Genomic DNA, 20,646 nt, shown 5'->3' on the forward strand with positions numbered 1-20,646 from the left:
TTTCACCCACCAATGTGTGATACTTTGTCAAAACAAGAAAACAATATACCACATAAAATATGTGATAAATACTACTTGTTCCAACAGTTTCCACAGCGATTAAAAATCAGCAACACGCATTTGATCGATTTAATTTCCAACTTCAGCTAACAATTCTGAAGATTTTTCTTTTTCGTGCATTTGGCCTTTCATCTGTTTTGATAAAAAATGATCTGTAAGTTCTTATTTCTCCCGTGAAGTTGTAAATCAGTAAGAATTGACATTCTCCTCTGTGAACTATTTTAGGATTGAAGAAATTCCCTAAACCAAAAATATATGTTCCCTTTCATCAGTTTGATCGAAAATTATCATCTGTAAGTTCTTATTCACTTTCTGTTTCCAAATTGTTTCCAAATTGACATGATTTTAGATCCAATTGTTTCTAGCATTTACATATTCTTTTCAATGGCAAAAATATATATGATCTAACATACTGCTTCTTTTCCACACACACACACAAAAAAAATATATATATATTTTTATGCTAACTGTTGTTTGACATGAAAAGTCTGAATTTACATCTAGCATTAGCATATAGGTGATATTATGAAGTTCCTGGTGAATTTTATTGGAATTCTAATATAAGTCTAATGCAGTTTGTGTTAGCATGAAAGATATTTTCCATGCAATGCAACGTGGTAGTTAGATTAAAGTATATGATGCATGATGCATTTGTGTGTGTATATATATATAATATGGGTTAGGTTCATTTGAGACCACCTATATTTTGTGAGACCGTGAGACGCATTTTTTTATTTTTTTTTATTTTTTTTAGTTAATTCATGTTCCGAAAATAATATTTAAAAAAAGAATTTTTTTGATTTTTCTATTTATTTTGCATTTTAAAATTATTTTTAGAATATGTACAGTGTAAAATTCTATTTAGAATATTTCACGTATTTTTCAAAAAAAATAGAATTTTTTTTTATTTTTTTTTTATTTTTTTTAGTTAATTCAAGTTCCGAAAATAATATTCAAAAAAAGAATTTTTAGATTTTTCCGTTTATTTTGCATTTTAAAATTATTTTTTAGAATGTGTCAGTGTAATATTCTATTTAGAATATTTCACGTATTTTTCAAAAAAAAAAAACGGAATTTTTTTTATTATTTTTTTTTTATATTTTTTTTAGTTAATTCAAGTTCCGAAAATAATATTTAAAAAAAGAATTTTTGGATTTTTCCATTTATTTTGAATTTTAAAATTATTTTTAGATTTGGTTTCACGATCTCACAAAATTAGAATGGTCTCAAATGAATCTGAACTATATATATATATATATATATATATATATATATATATATATATATATATATATATATATATATATATATATATATATATATATATATATATATATATATATATATATATATATATATATCATGTCACAATGTCTTTGATGGTGATTGAATAGGAGGCCCCCCACACATATTTCACACCCTTTCGTAGTTAGATTAAAATGTACCTTTTTAATCCTTATCGTATTATACATATGTTGGCAGGCATATATATATATATATATATATATATATATATATATATATATATATATATATATATATATATATATATATATATATATATATATATATATATATATATATATTCAGGTTTATTTGAGACCATTCTAATTTTGTGAGACCGTGAGACCAAATCTAAAAATAATTTTAGAATACAAAATAAATGGAAAAATCAAAAAATTATTTTTTTAAATATTATTTTCGGAACTTGAATTAACTAAAAAAATATATAAAAAAAAATCCGTTTTTTTTTAAATAAGTGAAATACTCTAATAGAATAAAAATAAATAAAAATAAATTCCATTTTTTTTTAAAATACGTGAAATATTCTAATAGAATATTATGCTGACATATTTTAAAAAATAATTTTAAAATGCAAAATAAATGGAAAAATCCAAAAATTCTTTTTTTGAAATATTATTTTCGGAACTTGAATTAACTAAAAAAAATAAAAATAAATAAATAAATAAAAAATAAAAAAATGTGTCTCACGGTCTTACAAAATTAGGCCGTCTCACATTAAACTAACCCTATATATATATATATATATATATATATATATATATATATATATATATATATATATATATATATATATATATATATATATATATATATATATATATATATATATATATATATGCTTTGTAGAAAGAGAATGAATATAATTATCTTCATTGACAATGTTACACCCGTTGTTCAAAACCTATAGTGGCAGAAACAATATCACAAATCACTTGGAGATTATCCCTTACTATTATACTATAGTTAATGTTAAATGTTTATAATGTATTCATGCTGCTGGAGCATAGTCATATAATCCATCACCATCATCATCATAATCATAATCTCCATGTAATGTTGTTGCAGCTGGAGCATAGTCATAATCTCCATCATCATCGTCCTTGTCAGCTTCCAACGTGGCTGGTGGTGCACAATCATTATAAAGATCGTCTTAAGAAGAAATTTTAGGGTTTTTGATTTTGATTATGTAAGAAAATGAGAAAAGACATGCTTATATTTATTGGCAAGAGAAGCAAAGTGGGCTTGTTTTGTCACATGTTTGCCCACGTGAATAAGTGTGGTGTGATGAGCAAAGACAATACTACATAAAGTGTTCCTTAATAAATATTAAATAGTCAGCCCTATATATAGTGTCAAAAAATAAATTGTAGGTATAACCCAATTTTTCATAGCAATAAATACCACTTTTGTATTTTCTTTAATTCAAGTTCTTTTTCAACGGAAAAAAGTTAACACCTCAAATCTTTCTTTCATTCATGTTTTTTTAAACAAAAAAACTAAAAGCTAAAATAATTTTGGGAAAATGATATAAATGCCCTATAATGTTTCTAGGATCGACCAATTCAGTCACTAAAGTTATTTTGTTTCCTTACAGGAACATAAGGTTGGAAGCGACCTGTTTCTTTAATCCTTCTAACCTATTTTAGCCGGTTTCAGTGGACACATAAGCTATTTTCCATGTAAAAGTCAAAATCATATTTTGACTTTTTGAAAATTGATTTCCATTTAATTTGAGCACACTTTAAATTAACCTAAACAATCATGGAGGGACTTCTGATTAATCTACAAATTTAATCAATGGACCGTGAGCGTAACAAGCAAAGCCATCGTCATCATCTTCAATGGCGGTTGGAATTGGAAAGTCTAAACATTTACATCAGTCGTTGCCGGATTCTAGTTGAATGGATGAGCTTCTAGAGGTGTTGGGTTACAAGGTGACATCAATGGATATGGCAGATGTAGCCAAGAAGCTTGAGCAGCTTGAAATGGTGATGGGTAAAGATGAGATTTTGCAACTGTTTATTACAACCCTTCTGATCTATTTGGTTAGGGTCAGAGCATGCTTTCCGAGTCAACACCAACAGTTCTAATAGTTCGTCTTCGACCAAAATTGGGTTTTTAAAATGTGAATCTTGAAAGAAGGATTGTCAATTTAGAACTTTTTTTTACTGCTTTTTCCTTTTGTGGGGTGTAAAAGTCTGTCTTTTTAAAGTTTGTCTCGTTAGTGGCAGTTTAAGAGGTTTCAAATAGAGATTTGCTTTCTTTATTGTTTCATCGCATGGGTTTGTTTCACATGTGGTTGTGATTCAATATTATCCACAAAGATTCTTTTGCTCTTGCAATTCATTTATCATATGGCTAAATTACTTTTGTCGATTTGATTATAAGATTTTTAAGAGTTTATTGACTCCAACAAAAAGTAGATGTGCATCAGATTCGGAAAGGATAAAAAAGGAGATGTGCACCATAAGGAGACCCAGATGGATGTGAATGGAGAGGTTTACGTGGTTTAAAAGAAAACTGGTCAAACAATGTGTACACGGCAAAAGGGTAACCGGGTTACCCATCATTTTCTGCAAAAGGACGTAATCGACCCGACAAATATGACTTCGTTCATAAAACCACAAAAACAGTTTAGGGACTAAATAGACCAACCCTAGAAAGTTCGTAGGGCATTTGTGTTATTTTCCCAATAATTTTTTATTTCAAGTTCTTTCAGCAACCCACGACATCATCAACTAACCTATGAGAAGTTTGTCCCCATCATTTGAATAATTATATAAAAACAAAAAATGTCAATAACACATTCAAAATTAAAAATGTTCGAGAGCAAACACTACCACTTAGGTAAAAATAAATGATACATCGTATTACATTGCAGAAAAGCATCAAATTTCAAAGCATAAAAGGTAAGGAAATTCGGTAACACAAATGGCTAAAGGGTTTTGGAGGAGATAATTAGGTAGTGTACTATTATGATTGGTCCAAATTTCACTTTTCACCACAGTAACAATTTTTTACTTCCAGAGCTTTCGAAGTGACATGTTTTTCTCAGTTTCCTTCTTCATAACTTTAGCCACTGCCATCTCAAAATCTTCTTGTGTCACATGCACTCTCCTTTCCCTCAATGCAAACATCCCTGCCTCTGTGCAAACCGCCTGTAAGGGTAAAATGGTCATTACATTTACAGCTCTGATTCCATACCAAAAAAATATATATATTTCTAAATTTATAATATTTGTCAATTACAACTTTACCTTAAGTTCAGCACCCGAAGCACCATTCATCTTCTCAGCAATCTTTTTCAGATCAATCCCACGCATTAAATTCATCTTTCTTGAATGAATTTTCAAGATATCACCTCTCGACTATTATTAAAAAAAAATTATAATTTAAATAAAATATTCTAAACAAACTGATTAAAACAAAATAAATACTTACATCTTCATTTGGATTTGGGAATTCAATCTTTCTATCAATTCTACCAGGCCTAAGAAGAGCCTGATCAAGGATATCAATCCGGTTTGTAGCCATCAAAACCTGTAAACAAATATCACAAACAGACTCATTCATAAGGGCAATATCGTCTTTTTTTTTTTTAAATATTAAACTGAAAAAATTTACTTTGATCTTGTTTGATGCTTCGAATCCATCCAACTGATTGAGAAGCTCAAGCATTGTTCTTTGGACTTCACTATCACCATTTCCACTTCCAGATTCCATTCGAGCAGATCCAATACTGTCAATTTCATCCATGAATATAATCGAAGGAGCATGTTCCCTGTAGATAGAAGGATGGAATTGGTTCAAGTGAAAAACTTGGAGGACTGAAAATGTCAAGAGACGAAACTCGAAGGTGCAAACCTGGCCATAACGAAAAGCTCTCTAACCATTCTGGAACCTTCTCCAATGTATTTCTGTACTAATTCAGAACCAGAAACCCTAATGAAAGTACAGTCAGTATGATGAGCAACAGCTCTTGCCAACAATGTTTTTCCAGTGCCAGGTGGACCATATAACAGAACTCCCTGAAAAAAAAAAGGACAGGTGTCAGTTTCATAATTTTAGGAGATAAATGCAAGATATTATAATTAGTTTTGTATTACCTTTGGTTGAGCAATACCCAAGCTTTCAAATAACTCTGGATGTTTGATTGGAAGTTCAATAACCTGAAAAATGTATTAAATAATGAAAAACTAACCAACACTATGGATTTAAATAATGGTGTATAATAATAATAATACCAAAACATAAGATTTTAAAGATTAAATGGTTAAAACTTAAAAGGGAATATGGGGAACCTCTTTAATCTCTTTAATTTGTTGATCAAGGCCACCAATCATGTCATATGTAGAATCAGGAACTTTCTCAACTTTCATAAGGTTGACTAGAGGATCTACTTTACTTGGTAAAACCAAATGAAGGACATAACTGTCATTTCGAAGGGCAACCCTGGTTGAAGGTGTGATCTTAGTAATGTCAATGCTTTTATCAATATCAACCACATATTTGCCCTCTGGGTGCACCTGAAATTAACATATAGAGGTAAGAGGTATATAACACCGTTATTATAAATATACAAATTTTTGGTCTGAAAGTAACATTTGTATAAAAATAAATAGATGCACAGACCTTCACTAGAACTTTTGATTTTCCCATTACTTTGACAACTTCACCAACATAAGATCCAGGCTCTTGAAGTAGCTGTAACTCTTCCTTAAGCATCCTTACTGTATGTTTTGCATTGAAGATAAGATTAAAGAATAGTCATATATTAAAAAGTGTAGAGTGTCATGCAAAGATATATCAAGCATCAGAATAAGAACTCAAACTTTAGCCCAATTGACCAAAACCCATCACTGTATGGACTTCAACCAAATCTTTTTTTTGTTTTGGGCACTACAAGAATGGATGATCAGAAAGCAAAAGAAACCAGAGGGATACAAAGTATGGTGCTATGTAAAACGCTAGGAACAAGAAGAGGAATGCAGGAGATGTATACAAGTTGGTTATGATAGGAAAAGAAGAAAAAAACGTGGATCCAAGCTATGAAGAATGAGAGCCTATTATGTCATATTAATGATTGAAACTAGGAAACGACATGTTTATTTTGACAAGTTTCCGAATGTTAACAGGAAGAGGATTGTAAAGAAACTTGATTGTTTTTTGATGATATTACATAGTGAGTACTGAAAGTGAAGGAAGTATTGAAGGAATGTAAGCCAAGAGACCATAAAGATATAAGAAACATAAAAACATTTGATTGTGGTATTTGTAATTTTGTATTTCTCACTAAGAACTTGATTACGGAGAACAGTAAGGGAATTGATATCATGTAGCCTAAGGGATACACATTCAACTACTCACAATCAAATCCGACATGATCAAAACTTACAGCACAATAACATTAATTCACTAAAAACATAAATCCTCCTTAGTCCACGCACAACCCACATACCTACCCACAGAAGTAACATCAAACAAAATTTTAAAGTACACAAATCTAGGGTTTCAAGCAATTTCAATTTAGGCATTTTGAAATTTACCTCGAGAATTTAGCTCATTACGCTGAGCCTCAAGGCGATTGAGATTATGACTCTTCTGGCGAACCTGGAGCTGAGCATCATGGATATGCTGCAAGTAATACTGCCTCAGACCTTCTCCTGGTTTCACCGCGTGCCTCGACGAACAACCCTCGTCTTTCTCCCCTGCATCCGCGGGTTTCATCGCTATATCCGCTGTCGCCATTCGTGTCTATCCGATGGAGAATTCGTGAGCTTGCAGATTTTTGTTTCAATGGCGATTTGATTTCAGTAGTCGGTGTACAGAAGAGTGTTGATCACGAAAAGGGTTTGCTGCCTCTTTTCTATAGGCTTCTCGTTTCATTTTAATTGATGAAACATGGCATTTTGGGTCCTCAAACGTTTGCAATTTACCATTTACACCCTTTTTTTTTACTTTTCTTTTTCTTTTGTTCTATTATTTTATATAATTGTCATAAAAATAACCAACACAAAAAAGTTAACAAAAAGTTATAGTAATAATCATTTTTCTTCTAAATCATATACCTTACCAATTATAGTTATAAAAATTTTCCTATCACTATTATATCAAAGTATAACTATACTTATTTGGCTACCAATAGGTTCGATTGATATATGTTGGTAAAGGTATATACCAACATGTATTAAGGGGGTTTTGTGAATACGGAATTTTTATGTTCTTGAGCATTGTGAAACGTGAATGAGATTTTTGTGAATAAAAGTTTTGTAATTTTTGTAATTGAAAATTTATCCAAAAGTATTTTATTATGTGATACCATGAATTTTAAAGTTAAAAAAGTGAAGGAAATTGGACACACCAACATAAGTTTAAATTTTTAATTATGTTAATACGGTAAATGCTAATATCAAAGCTCTTAAAATCTTAAACACCAAGCATACGCGTGCGCGGATTTGTGTGTGTGTGTGTATATATATATATATATATATATATATATATATATATATATATATATATATATATATATATGGTATTAGTGTAGTATTAAAAACTTTATATCACTATTGTATCATATTTTTATTCAATTGGTATGATAGTACCACCCAACACATTTTAACTACCAAACATATTGGTTTATCAATATTTTTGGTTCGGATGGTAACATATTTGTTAGTTTTTCATGGTATATATTTTTCAGCCCTAGGACTTTTAACGATGTTGGAGTTGCATCTTGCCATCATGACACGCCATGTATGTGAAAATCCAAACATTTGTATTTGTTTCTATGGTTATAAACAAACCGGACATTTACGGTTTTTGTGTACCATTTGATGGAAACTTATACACTCGTTTATTTAAGACAAAATTGCAAGAATGGTCCATGTGGTATGCCAAAACTAGCACCTTTGGTCCAAAATGGGTTTGGCTTGCAAGGATAGTCCGATAGTTTCGTTTTGTTGCGAGTTTGGTCCAATTTCCTATGAACTTTTTTATAATGACAGATTTGCCCTTATATTTTAATTTTCCATTTTATTTTATTATCAGTAATTAAAAATCAATTAAAAATAAAACAAAAATAAAATACTCTCTCTCTCTCTCCCTCTCTCCCTTTCTCTCTCTCTCTTCCTCTCTCTCTCTCTCTCTATCTCTCTCTCTCTCTTTCTCTCTTTCTCTCTCTCTCTCTCTCTACAAACAAAATTAATACAGATCTGGTAGTGGATTTGTAAAATATAGAACCCTAACTTTTATCAATTTTGTTCAATTCATTGTATGAAGTCGAATAGACTAAACACATACACACTCATATATGCATATGAATCTCAAGAACACTCGGTTTTTCCTGAGTTCAAGAACAAGAACATCATATTCACGAACTAAGAAATCGATTTTTGATGAACTGCCATCACCACCATCGGAATCAATTTCTTCTATGAATTGCCCAACTCAAACCCATAAGCACACAAACAACTCAATAAACATAAAGATGAAGGTAAACTGCACCCTTTTTATCCCCCTCCCTGAATCGCAGACACCGTATACCCTAAATCAGTACAGGTTAAAGAGATTACGATTTACTGATGAAAGGGGTTACGATTTACAACCTAGAAATTTTTGCGCCCTTTCCAATTATTGAATCAAATGCCAATCATGTCCCTCTCTCATGTTCTTCTCTGGATCGTTGTTTGAATCAAATGTCAATCATGTCCCTCTCTCTTGTTCTTCTCGTCACTGCTACACCCCATCACCATGCTCGTCGCCTTCAGATATGTTCAGTCTGTAGTTAGAGGATCCGACGGTGGTGTGGAGATGTAACCTAGATCGATGACCCCCTTGATCGATGACAACCACCTCGTCGGAGTCTTAACAGCCGAGGAAAATTGATTCGAGGTGTCTTCCCCTCGATTTCCAGTCGCGAAACCCTCCATCTGAAAACCCTAGCCACCAAGAAACCCTAATCGTCAAGAAACCCAAACTTCATATCTCGATCTCCTTTCTCTCGTTGGCATCTGTCTAGGTTCAAAGGGACGGTAGCAACAATCAAATCGGGTGTTTGGGGTGGTGCTACCTGACCGGAGGGAGGCGAAGGGGCGGCCTAGGCCGGTGACAACCACTCGTTCTTCTTCTTTGGATAGTAGTAAGAAAGAAACGAGAGAAAGAGAGAGAGAGAGAGAGAGAGAGGGGTATTTAATTTAATTTTGTTTTATTTTTAATTATTTTTAATTGTTGGTAATAAAACAAAAATGAAAAATTAAATAATAAGGGCAAAATCGTCTTTCCAAAAAAAATCAAACTAAATTGGACCAAACTTGCAAGAAAATGAAACTTTTGGACCATTGATGCTAGCCAAAACCGTTTTGGCCCAAACATGCTAGTTTTGACATACCACAGGGACCATTTTTGCAATTTTGTCTTTATTTAATAAATAAAGTAAAATTGATGAGATTTTGTACTCATTTAGTTAAAGGATGGGACACAATAATTACATTTGTTTGTTTTTGTTTGTATATGCTATTGGTTATTATATTATATTATATATAGGATTATACAACAAGTAATATATTCTAAGCAGGACGTGCAAGTTTTACCATTTTTAGATTTGATAAAAATTTCAATAGTGTCACTGTTAAATGATGAACATACTAGAAGTGTTCACGATCAAGTTTTATGGTACTTGATAATATTTATTTATGTTAATATATTCATTTGGTTATTTTCATTCTCTTACGATCGTTTAACATATTAATGAACACAAATGAATGAACACGTATAAGAAAAATTGTATATTTATTTGTTTGTGTCATTTGTTTGTTTGGTTAAATTTAAGTGAGTAAAAACAGTAATAAGACTTTGTTCGTTTGCTCTTTCTTTAACCGCCCATCTTGTATATTAAGTTTCCAATATACTATTTTATTTGTGTGTGGACTTTAAATGATTTTAAGAGGGTGTCGAGTTAATGGGGTATTGTGATGTTCATGGATGATGACTAAGAAAAGAGCACATGTTTTAGAATGGTTTGTATTAAAAGCAAGGCTTCCTTTTTAAACTCATATACAATTTTTGATCAATATAGAAGGGATGCACTATGCAATAAATGTGTGACGTCCCAAAATCACCGAGTAAAATTTTCATTTTAAATAAGTCAAAACCGTTCATTCATTATCCCAAAAGATGATCAGAATAAATGTCTCAAAACATCAGAGTAAAATCATAAACAGTCAATGCGGAATAAATCTCTAGGGGATGCAGTGCGATCAAGTCAGACCTTCCTTTTGAAACCAGAAGTACCTGAAAACATTTAAAACATAAATTGTAAGTACAAAGTTTAGTGAGTTCCCCAAAATACCTTACATCAAACATGAAACGGGTCCATCCCAACATACATTGCTTCGGGCCCATCCCATGCAATTAGGGCCCAACCCATATCATACATAATTGGGCCTAACCCATATAATCGTGTCTAACCCATATAATCGTGTCTAACCCATAACATACATAATCAGGCTTAGCCCATAACATACATAATAGGCCCCAACCTATATAAAACATACAAACACATGCAAGAGTCACAAAGACAACTAGCATCCTACAAACATAATCCAGTAGGTCAGCATTGGTGTCTTCGAACCACGAGTATAGTGAAGAGACTCACCTCTCAGATATAACCAATGTTATTACTCTTACTTCCAGAAGTACAAATGTTATACACCACCTATAATGTCACACAATGTAAACTCTTAGCCCTGTTTCCAAAACTCAACTCAAGTCAAATTCAATGGTCCAGGTCAACAGTCAAAATTGTCAATCAGGAGCCCTCCACGTTGTTGCCTTCCTTGTCCAAGTTGTGGGCACTAAATGCCAAAACAGTCGATAATTCCCCAATCGTCATGTCGTGACAGCCTAAGGCCACGTTATGGGGAGTGGTTTAAATAGCTCCAAAGAGCTTAATCCATTTTCTTTCGATTTTAAGAGCTCCAAAGCTCAGATCTAGTCTTTTCCAATGTCTTAATGGATAAAGTTTCCAACTTTATCCCTTAAGACATTCCTATAAGTGTAGATCTAGTCTTTAAGTCTCAAAAAGACCTAAAATGCATCTTTATCAACTTAATCCATTAAGTCCAAGTCTCCCACTTTCATATATGAATCAATAAAATGTTTAGATGGATAAAGTTTTCCACTTTATCCATAATAATGCCACAATTTTTCAAAATCTAAACTTTAACACACCAAAATGGCCTAAAGGACCAAGATAACTTGTGTGGCTAAAAGTGAAGGCAAAATATCATAACTTTCCTAGTCCATGAGGTTTAAGAAGCATTCTAAACTGATTAAAAGATGTTGGACTCTACTCAACCCCAAGATCACTCATAAAATGGACCAAAAGTGCCAAAAACCAAAAATGAAGAGATCTAAAGAACTAAAGAGCAAGATTGGAACTTTATACTTACAATAGTCCAAAAATGCAATGTCTTTGATGGATCCAAGTTTGAAGCACATTCCTTGAAACCAAAATAAGCTTCATAAAAAATATCATAAAAAGCATCCAAAATATGAGAGAGTAAAGGGAAGAATCTCAATTCTTGAATATGGAGGCTAAGGTTTCTCCCAATGGGTTCTAGATATGATAGAGGCTACTAAATGCCCAAAAATACGGAACCTTATACTTATATACTTTGAAATCACTAAAATCATGGGCTTGGGCATGACAGATTACCATTCCATGGCCACGTTTCTCCGTTCCATGGACTACCGTGTTGCAAGCTCTAATCTTCACTCCATGGCAACATTTTTTCACCCAAATCCATTCTAACTTCAATCAGTCATAACTTCTTCATTTCAACTATGTTTTTGGCGATATTTAATTACACGAAAAGGTATTGATGAGCCCCACAACTCTATCTAATTACTTTTGATTTAAAACACACCAAACTAAAGTCCTTAATTCATGAAAGAAGTGCGGAAAATCATTTTACCCATTTTACCATTTGACTCCAAAACACAACCCACAGGCTTAGATCACATAACCAATATTATCAACATCAAATATGGTTTAAACCTTATTTCATTGAAGCGCAAAGCCTTTAATTGATACATTTATTATCCACAACCCCAAAATAAGGAACTATTCGAAACATGATGTTACAACTCTCCCCCACTTAAACTGAATTTCATCCTCGAAATCTGTCTCAATTAGGATATCTGAAAACAACGCCAAAATATTTCATAAGCTTCCTATAACCACTTCGAAATCAAGGCATCTTATAAAGAAAACTCAAGAAACCACTCGGATGTAATGCTTCTGATATTATTCAATTTTCAGCATTTTAGGGTTTGGACTTGAACTCGACGAGTTGGGGAGCTCCAACTCGTCGTGTAGGAATCTATTTGGACGCACATATTAAGCACCCAAATTGACGAGTTAGGGAGCCTCAACTCAACGAGTTGACGCTAGGGATGAAAACCCTAATTTTCGGGCATGGTACCCTATTTAAAGGACTTAATCTCTAGGGTTGGCCTCCTTAATAGCCTCCTTGCCCAGAGAAAACCCTAGAATCGCCTCCCCCTCTTGTTCATTGAGTTTTGTGAGTATTTGAGTGATTATTTGAGATCTTTGAAGGAGGTATTGAAGAGAGAGGTATCAATCTTGGAGGAGTGAACTTGGATCCATAAACTCTACATCAAGGGATACATCTTTGAGGTATAAAGTCATAAACTCTACTTGCATGGAAGACCTTCCTTAAAGGAACTAGGGTTTGGGGTTTAGAGCTTATTGGGTGAACCTTAAGGGTAAAGCTGGAAACTTTACCCTTCTAGACATCTCTACGGATGGGGATCTGAAGTTTGGAACCTTTAGATTCAAGAAAAAAGGCTTAAGTCATTAAGTGGGTTGACAGACTAAAGAACTCGACAAGTTCACAGGGGAACTCGATGAGTTGGTTTGGGGTTGCCCTAATTCTGTTGGAAAATGGAGAAACTCAACAAGTTATAGTAAAACTCGACGAGTTGGGTTGTGATATCACAATTTTGAATTTGGGGTGGACTCGACGAGTTAGGTCAACTCGAAGCGTTGACTTTGACTTTGACTAGGATTGACTTCTAAGGGTTTGAAGGGTTTAGTTGTATCTAAGGAGTTGTTTATGATTAGGGAGGTGGCAAAGCTGATACTCGGAGTTTGGACCTACTCAGCTACAATTCACATTTGAGTTGAGTCTCCTCACCATACCAATGGGTCGAAGGCACCAAAAATAGCCCACTATGTCTTATGTGGTATGCTAGTTGAGTATATAGTATTTGATATGCTAGTTGTATTGTGATACTTGCATGGAAGACCTCGGGGGAGCCCGTGGTGCTTAGATGTCAGACCATGTGGAGGCGCCCATGGCATTCCAGGTAAAGATCATGGGGGTGCCCATGACACTTGGTTATAAGACCATATGGGGGTGCCCATGGCATTCTAGGTAAAGACCATGGGGGTGCCCATAGCGCTTGGTTATAAGACCATGTGGGGGTGCCCATGGCATTCTAGGTAAAAACCATGAGGGGTGCCCATGGCACTTGGTTATAAGACTATTTGGGGGTGCCCGTGGCATTTAAAGTAAGACCATGGGGGTGCCCATGGCACATAGGTGTAAGACCCTAGGGGGAGCCCATGGCATTCATATATGTTTGTATGCATGGATTGTGTGGTTGATATAGTTTATATGATTATGTGGACTGTGTGAGGTATGTTATGGGGAACTCACTAAGCATTAGCTTACAAGTTGTTGGTTGTTTCAGGTACTACAGGATCTAAGGGAAAGAGCCTAGCATGATGGCGCAGCATGCACTCTGTGGCGTTTTATTGGGGACACTCTGATGTATAACACAAAGATTTTGAATCTCAAAAGGAGACCTCGGAAACTTCCCAATCATAACTGCCTCTAACATCAAGAATTCCATGTGGATGCACAAGTAATAATTCTGACAATCCATTCATAGCACCGATTCTCTGTTTAGAAAAATGGACCACCACACCTCATTTACAAATAGCCAACCATCAGTTCATCGCATGAATCCTTCATAAATATGAGATGCATCACTCTCATAGTCAGGATACATCAAAGACAAAAAAAGTTATCGTTCCCGATTCACTTCCATGCTCACCTGAAACAATCAACTAGCACATGATATGACTATATTGAAAGAAAGTAGACCCTTGATCTCGTCTCAAGGTAACCATACCACAAGAATACACTTGTGCATTCCCACATTGCCATACTTGATGCCAAAAACTGTAACTATCTATCCCCATTCAAGGTCTACCTCCCAACTCTAAAAATCTCATGTCTACTCTCTCTTTCCTCCGGGTACGGAAAGCTATAGTAACATAACCCCTATCATAGATAGTGAGATCCCAATCTATCTACCAATCATTTAACCTCCGCCTGCAATCCTTGGGACAATCATCTCAATTGCTTCCTTCTTGAGTCCTGCGACTCAACTTCACTATCTCGAGTAAGGCCCTAAAGACCTTAAAATTAACTAACTCACTTAGGTCTGCACAATTTAAACCCAAACTGACAAGGCCACTAAGACCCAAGCATTCACCATACCCATCCTCAGCATGAACAACCATAACCGATAAACTGAATAAGATGGGAACAATTTGCAATGAATAATTGTACCAAAACATACAATCTACCCTCAATTAGCTCCTTAGAATCCCCAAAAAATTCCTCGATTTGAGTACGAATCCTGTGTTTTTAGTAGTATGGGCCTAATACTATCGTCCACACATATCGATACTTTCCTCAAGAATTGTTTCGAATCCTCTAAGTAACTACTCATGTCCACTATCGTCCGACCCAACCACATATACCCATTATCAAACGAATACACACAACTTAACAATGCACCAATTCCTCTAAGGCACTTCATAGGCTCTCATAGGATTCCTGCCTCCCCTCGTCACCAGCTGTTGAAGAACCCATACTAATATTAGCTAACTACTTCATGAATACAATTACATGCAATAAAACTTAAATAATCTTTCGAATAAAATACCCAACCCTACAAAGGTTAGACTTAAATGAGAGTTGTGCTATAGGGACAAATCAATCATTCTAAAATTATTTGTAACACCATAATTTTTCAAACAATTTTTTTTTTAAAATTAAAATAGTTTATCTCTTTAAAGCTCTTCATAAAAATCCCATTTGTTTAATTTACAATACACAACTCTTTTGTTCAATCAATTAATAAACCAAGATCCTCAAACAAACGCTTCCCTCGGTGTGTACGATCGAGCCGGTGTCGTCCCGTGAACCTGAGAAACCTGAAACACATAACACAAAACACTGTAAGCACGAAGCTTAGTGAGTTCCCCAAAATTCCACTCTAACACATATTAGCCACTCAAGGCTATAACTTTGTTGACCCTCTGGTCTATGTATCTCAGTGGGACCCTCCAGTCCCAACTCTCTGTGGACCCTCTGGTCCTAACTATATGGACCCAAAGGTCCTAACTCTAATAACTCAGAATCATGCATATCACATATCACAATAAATCTCATAAAAAATAGCATACAATTACACTGGAACATAACTCTAAACCTAACTCTGTAGATCCTCTGGTCCTAGCTCTGTGGACCTTCCGGTCCTAACTCTGATATACACATAACATAAATCACATAGAAATAATGTAGTGCCACACATAGCAAAGATACCATACAATAACTCTATCACATAACTCTATTACCACTCTAGGTAAAGTATAGTGAGAAGACTCACCTGCTACTGCCGACTGAAGAACAAGATCACGTTGCTCCGACCCCCGTCACGTACTCCACCACTGAATCATCGAAACCAATAAATACCAATAACAACCAAAATACCCCTGGAAGTCAATTGGTCAAATCTTGGTCAAAGTCAAAGTCCTCAGTCAAAGCCAACCCTCCTGACTGACTCTACTCACCGAGTCAACCCACTGACTCGTTGAGTCCCCATGCTCTGAAACTCCCATAACACGACCCAACTCGCCGAGTTGCCCCAAGACTCGCTGAGTCCCACAACTCTGAGTCAAACCATACTCAACTCACTGAGTCATCCCTTGACTCACCGATTCTCAACTTAACCAGAAAAGGTTAGGACCTCAAGACCAGACTCGCCGAGTCCAAGGCTATCTTCAACCAACTCGCCGAGTTGTTCTTCCAACTCGCCGAGTTTCTTCCTATCTTCATGCAACTCGCCGAGTACACCCATGTGACTCGCCGAGTACCACTAGCTCTTAACCCATATAGAGTCTTTCCAAGCCATACAGGGTCTCCAATCCATAGATCTACTCTTATATAAGCCATCTATCACGTAAAGTGGCAAACTTTACGTGAATCCAATGAGATCTAAGCATAATACACTCTTAGGCTAAGGTTTGGGGCTAAAAGACTTCATCAACAGCTCTTGAACAGGGACTTTATGTTCTTTTGGATCATCACTATTCTAGATCTGAGGTAGCAACCTCAGATCTAACCTCTAAACTCAAGATAACACTAAATATACACCCAAAAATCCCACAAATGATAGATCTAGATGGATAACAGCTCAAGCAACGAATCATTACCTCAAAAAAAGGCTCCAACAGAAGAATAAGTCAAAACCTTGAAAAGCCCCTTGCTCCAAGCTTCTTAATCTTCAAATATCTCTTCAACAAACACTCCTTTAAAGATCCAAATGTTCTCTAATTCTCTCACAACGAATATTAGGGTTTCTGGACTTCAAGGGAGAGCAAAGAGGCTAGGGAGAGGGTATTATGTTCTTTATATAGGGCCAAATCCCTAGGATCAGGGTTTTCTCCACACAACACCAACTCGCCGAGTCTAACCACCGACTCGCCGAGTTGGCCACTAGACACGCGACCAGAATTGCGACCCTACTCGCCGAGTCTACCCATGGACTCGTTGAGTTGATCATTCACATTTTCACTTTAAACCCTGAACTTTGCACCCTTGAACTCGGGATGTTACATTATTTAACCTTTGCAACATTTAACTTAACATATTCTTTTAATAGTTAGCTCAAATCAGTATGGATCCTACAAAACACAAAGTAAGCAACATTCAGGAAGTAACACTCTATAGTCTACAATACATAAAAAGACATCCTCCAAATAACCTGCTTCTATGATGCAAGGAATTTCTACCAACATCGTCGGTTTCCTTAGGCATGCAAATTGTATACAAAATGGGACCACATAGACTGTCAAATAATGATTATATCCTAAGCCTAAAAAAAGACAAGGAACCACAAATAAGTCCAAACCAATCATTCTAGGGCTATATGATCCTAATAGTATACAATTTATAAAGCTACACTTAGCAATTAACCGAGCCAATACTAATCTTGAGTAATAATTGCATCTAATCCCCCTAGGCTATAAGGCATCACACAAATCAGACATTTCTAGGATATGAATTGAAGCTATTCTTAGCCCTACTATAGCATGCAATTCACATAATAGGCATACTAATCATAATATATTGATATGGGTGTTTTGTGAATCACTTGCTTGAGCTCGGCTGATTGCACGTATCACATCCCTTTTCTTGTAAAAATATTTTTAGAAAACTCATTTTTCTTTAGAAAAGATTATTAATTCCTCAGTTTGAGTTATGACACACCCGAAAGTGTGTCTGAATCCTTCAAACCAAGACTCTGATACCAACTTGTAGCGTTGTAACACCCAATCCCTGGTATGCTTCCTTTCAAGTATTTCTTATGTTTTTCTCTGGGACTCGATGAGTTGATGGCCCAACTCGTCGAGTAGAGTCATGATTCGCGGGGAGTTTAAATGACCTACTCGATGAGTTGGGAGACTGACTCACCGAGTAGGTGTTGTTTGGGTGAAACCCTAATTTTGAGGGTTTGTGCCCTATTTAAACAACTTATCTCAGCCTCCACAGTCCCTATTACTCCCAGAAAGTGTAACGCCCGTAGATCAGGGCTAGTCAATTTAGAGACGATAGGCGTCAAAAATGAATTGTTGATGAAAGATTATTTATAATGAATAATCTTAACTAAGTTGTAGTATATGTTACAAGGATTCCGTACATATAAAGAACGTCGAAATCCAAGTTATAATGAAGAAGTTATGACCTATTGAAGTTTCGCGACAGAACTGGCACGACACAGTGCGGCGTAAAAAGTGAATTTACGTTAGAGCGATATTTAGCCTTAGAAATCTAAATGAAAGTCGTAGAATATGTTAAACCGTGAGCGTGCATAAAAAGAACGCCCAAATCTGACTTCGTATGAGGAAGTTATGATTTTTCGAAGTTTCGACTTAGCGGTATGCATCCCGAATACTCGATTTGAGACCGAGCGGTTTTTATTCGAAACAATCTAAATTAGAATCAAATATCTCATTAATTGTAGTAAAACGATAAAAGGATAGGCGAAAACGGACGTCGGATGAAGAAGTTATGATTCTATAACGGAGTTTTCCTGTCCCGGCCTACTAAAAATAAATAATAAAAATAAAGTCAAAATTAGCCGATGGAGTCTAAACAAAAGTTGTAGAGCATAGTCTCACCTACATGGTGATATAAAGAATGTCGAAAACGGAGTTCGTATGAGGAAGATATGAATTTTTGAAGTTTATTAAATATTTTCGATATTTAATTTAATTATAAATTAACCGATATTATCGATGGGGGGAGTCAGCGATCTGATCCACATTCCGCCCAACGTAATTTGGGTTTTCAGCCCCCTATAAAAAGGGTGTCGAGGGCAGCCGAGTTCTATGCTCATTTCTTCCCTTTCTCTCGCGTTTTTGCATCGTTTTTCGTGCAAGAATCATCCCGAAGCCCCGGTATCATTCCCGAGCCACGAAGCAAGTCCCGAGGCTCCGAAGATCCTGAGAAGTGCAATTCCCGAGCCTAAGCTCTGTCTGCGAGAAGTCCGGTTTTTGTGAAGATCTTCCAGATCTACCAAAGAATACTACTTCTACAAGCCGTAGTGTTGTCCGATCATCTTCTGATCAAGTGAGTGTGTAGTTACTTTCTTCTAACGCATAATTATGAAGTATTTTATACGAAATACGTGTTATGTGTATAATATAAAGTTTTTTATATGTGTGAGTGTATAGTCACTTTCATCTTACACATAGATATGAAGTATTTGCTATGAAATACATGCTATGTGTTTATATATTGTTTGTTTACTTGAGATAGATGCTGAATGAATGTTTTATATGAGTTTTTAAATAAGTTGTATATGTAATTTATATCTACAAATATGTTGGGTAGAACATGGGTAGATGAAATAGTTGATGTGTGTTGAAAGAATGTGATAAGAGAAAGGTGAGGATATAATGGTGATGATAGATAGGTGATGAATTACGAGTCCAGGCGATGTTGTGGCTACGTATTCATGCGATGATAGTCTATCCCTTATTATGAATTAGGAGTCCAGGCAATGTTGTGGCTGCGTATTCATGCGATGATAGTCTAACCCTTATTATGATTTACGAGTCCAGGTGATGTTGTGGCTGTGTAATCATGCGATGATACCCTAACCCTTAATAGACATATATTGAGGGAGTGATCCCCGAATTAGCATTGTATATATGATACAGGCGATGATCCTTAGGAAAAGTTCTTAGGAACAAGTATATAAGGATATAAGATGTAAGGAGATGAGCGGTAAATATGATATAGGAGATGACCCTTAGGATAATATCTTTAAGGAAGATTAAAAGAAGATAATGGGGATGGGTAATTGGGTTGATTGTTTGATGATTGAATATAATAATTATATTATTGTGGGTTGAAAACCCTATATGCTCACCAGGCTCCCAAGCCTGACACTCAGTTTAATTGTATCACATGTATCGATACGAAGCTGCTTTGCACTGAGAGATTAAAGGAGAAGTAAATCTTTAGTGTAATTGAATGTAAGTTCTGTTTATGCTTATATGTCTGTATCGGAACATGACATCCCGAGGTTTTATTATTAAATGAAAATACATTCTCTTTGAGAAATGTTTTGATAATTTATTATCATATCTTGTTTTGGGAACAAATTCCGCAACCGTTTTCTTTAAAAGATTACTCTGATTTTATAAAACAAAGCATAAACAAATCGGTCTTTTCTGGCCGTGAAAATGGAGATGTCACAGAAAGCATTATCTCGAAACCCTAGCCTTGTGTGAGTGTCCTAAGGCCATTTTGCTGGATTGTGAAGCTTGAATAGAGGAAGGAAGCTTGAGAGTTCGAGTTGGGGCTTGGAGATCCATAGATTTTGTTCCAT

The 20,646-nt window shown here is 35.0% G+C and overlaps 1 protein-coding gene across 1 annotated transcript; it reads right to left on the minus strand.

The window, feature by feature from the left end:
• Positions 1 to 4,178: 4,178 nt before the first annotated feature.
• LOC144998454 (26S proteasome regulatory subunit 8 homolog A-like) lies at positions 4,179 to 7,237 on the minus strand. The gene is made up of 9 exons (XM_078958213.1): positions 6,912 to 7,237; positions 5,998 to 6,095; positions 5,667 to 5,891; positions 5,472 to 5,534; positions 5,230 to 5,393; positions 4,990 to 5,146; positions 4,807 to 4,905; positions 4,623 to 4,733; positions 4,179 to 4,523 (listed from the first exon to the last, which is right to left on the minus strand). The coding sequence occupies exons 1-9, from the start codon at positions 7,111 to 7,113 to the stop codon at positions 4,383 to 4,385; spliced, it is 1,260 nt and encodes a 419-aa protein (XP_078814339.1). The 5' UTR covers positions 7,114 to 7,237; the 3' UTR covers positions 4,179 to 4,382.
• Positions 7,238 to 20,646: the final 13,409 nt, after the last annotated feature.

The sequence above is a fragment of the Lactuca saligna genome, chromosome 5 (genome assembly GCF_052625555.1).
Source record: "Lactuca saligna cultivar CGN05327 chromosome 5, ASM5262555v1, whole genome shotgun sequence".
In the NCBI taxonomy this organism is placed as follows: domain Eukaryota; kingdom Viridiplantae; phylum Streptophyta; class Magnoliopsida; order Asterales; family Asteraceae; genus Lactuca; species Lactuca saligna.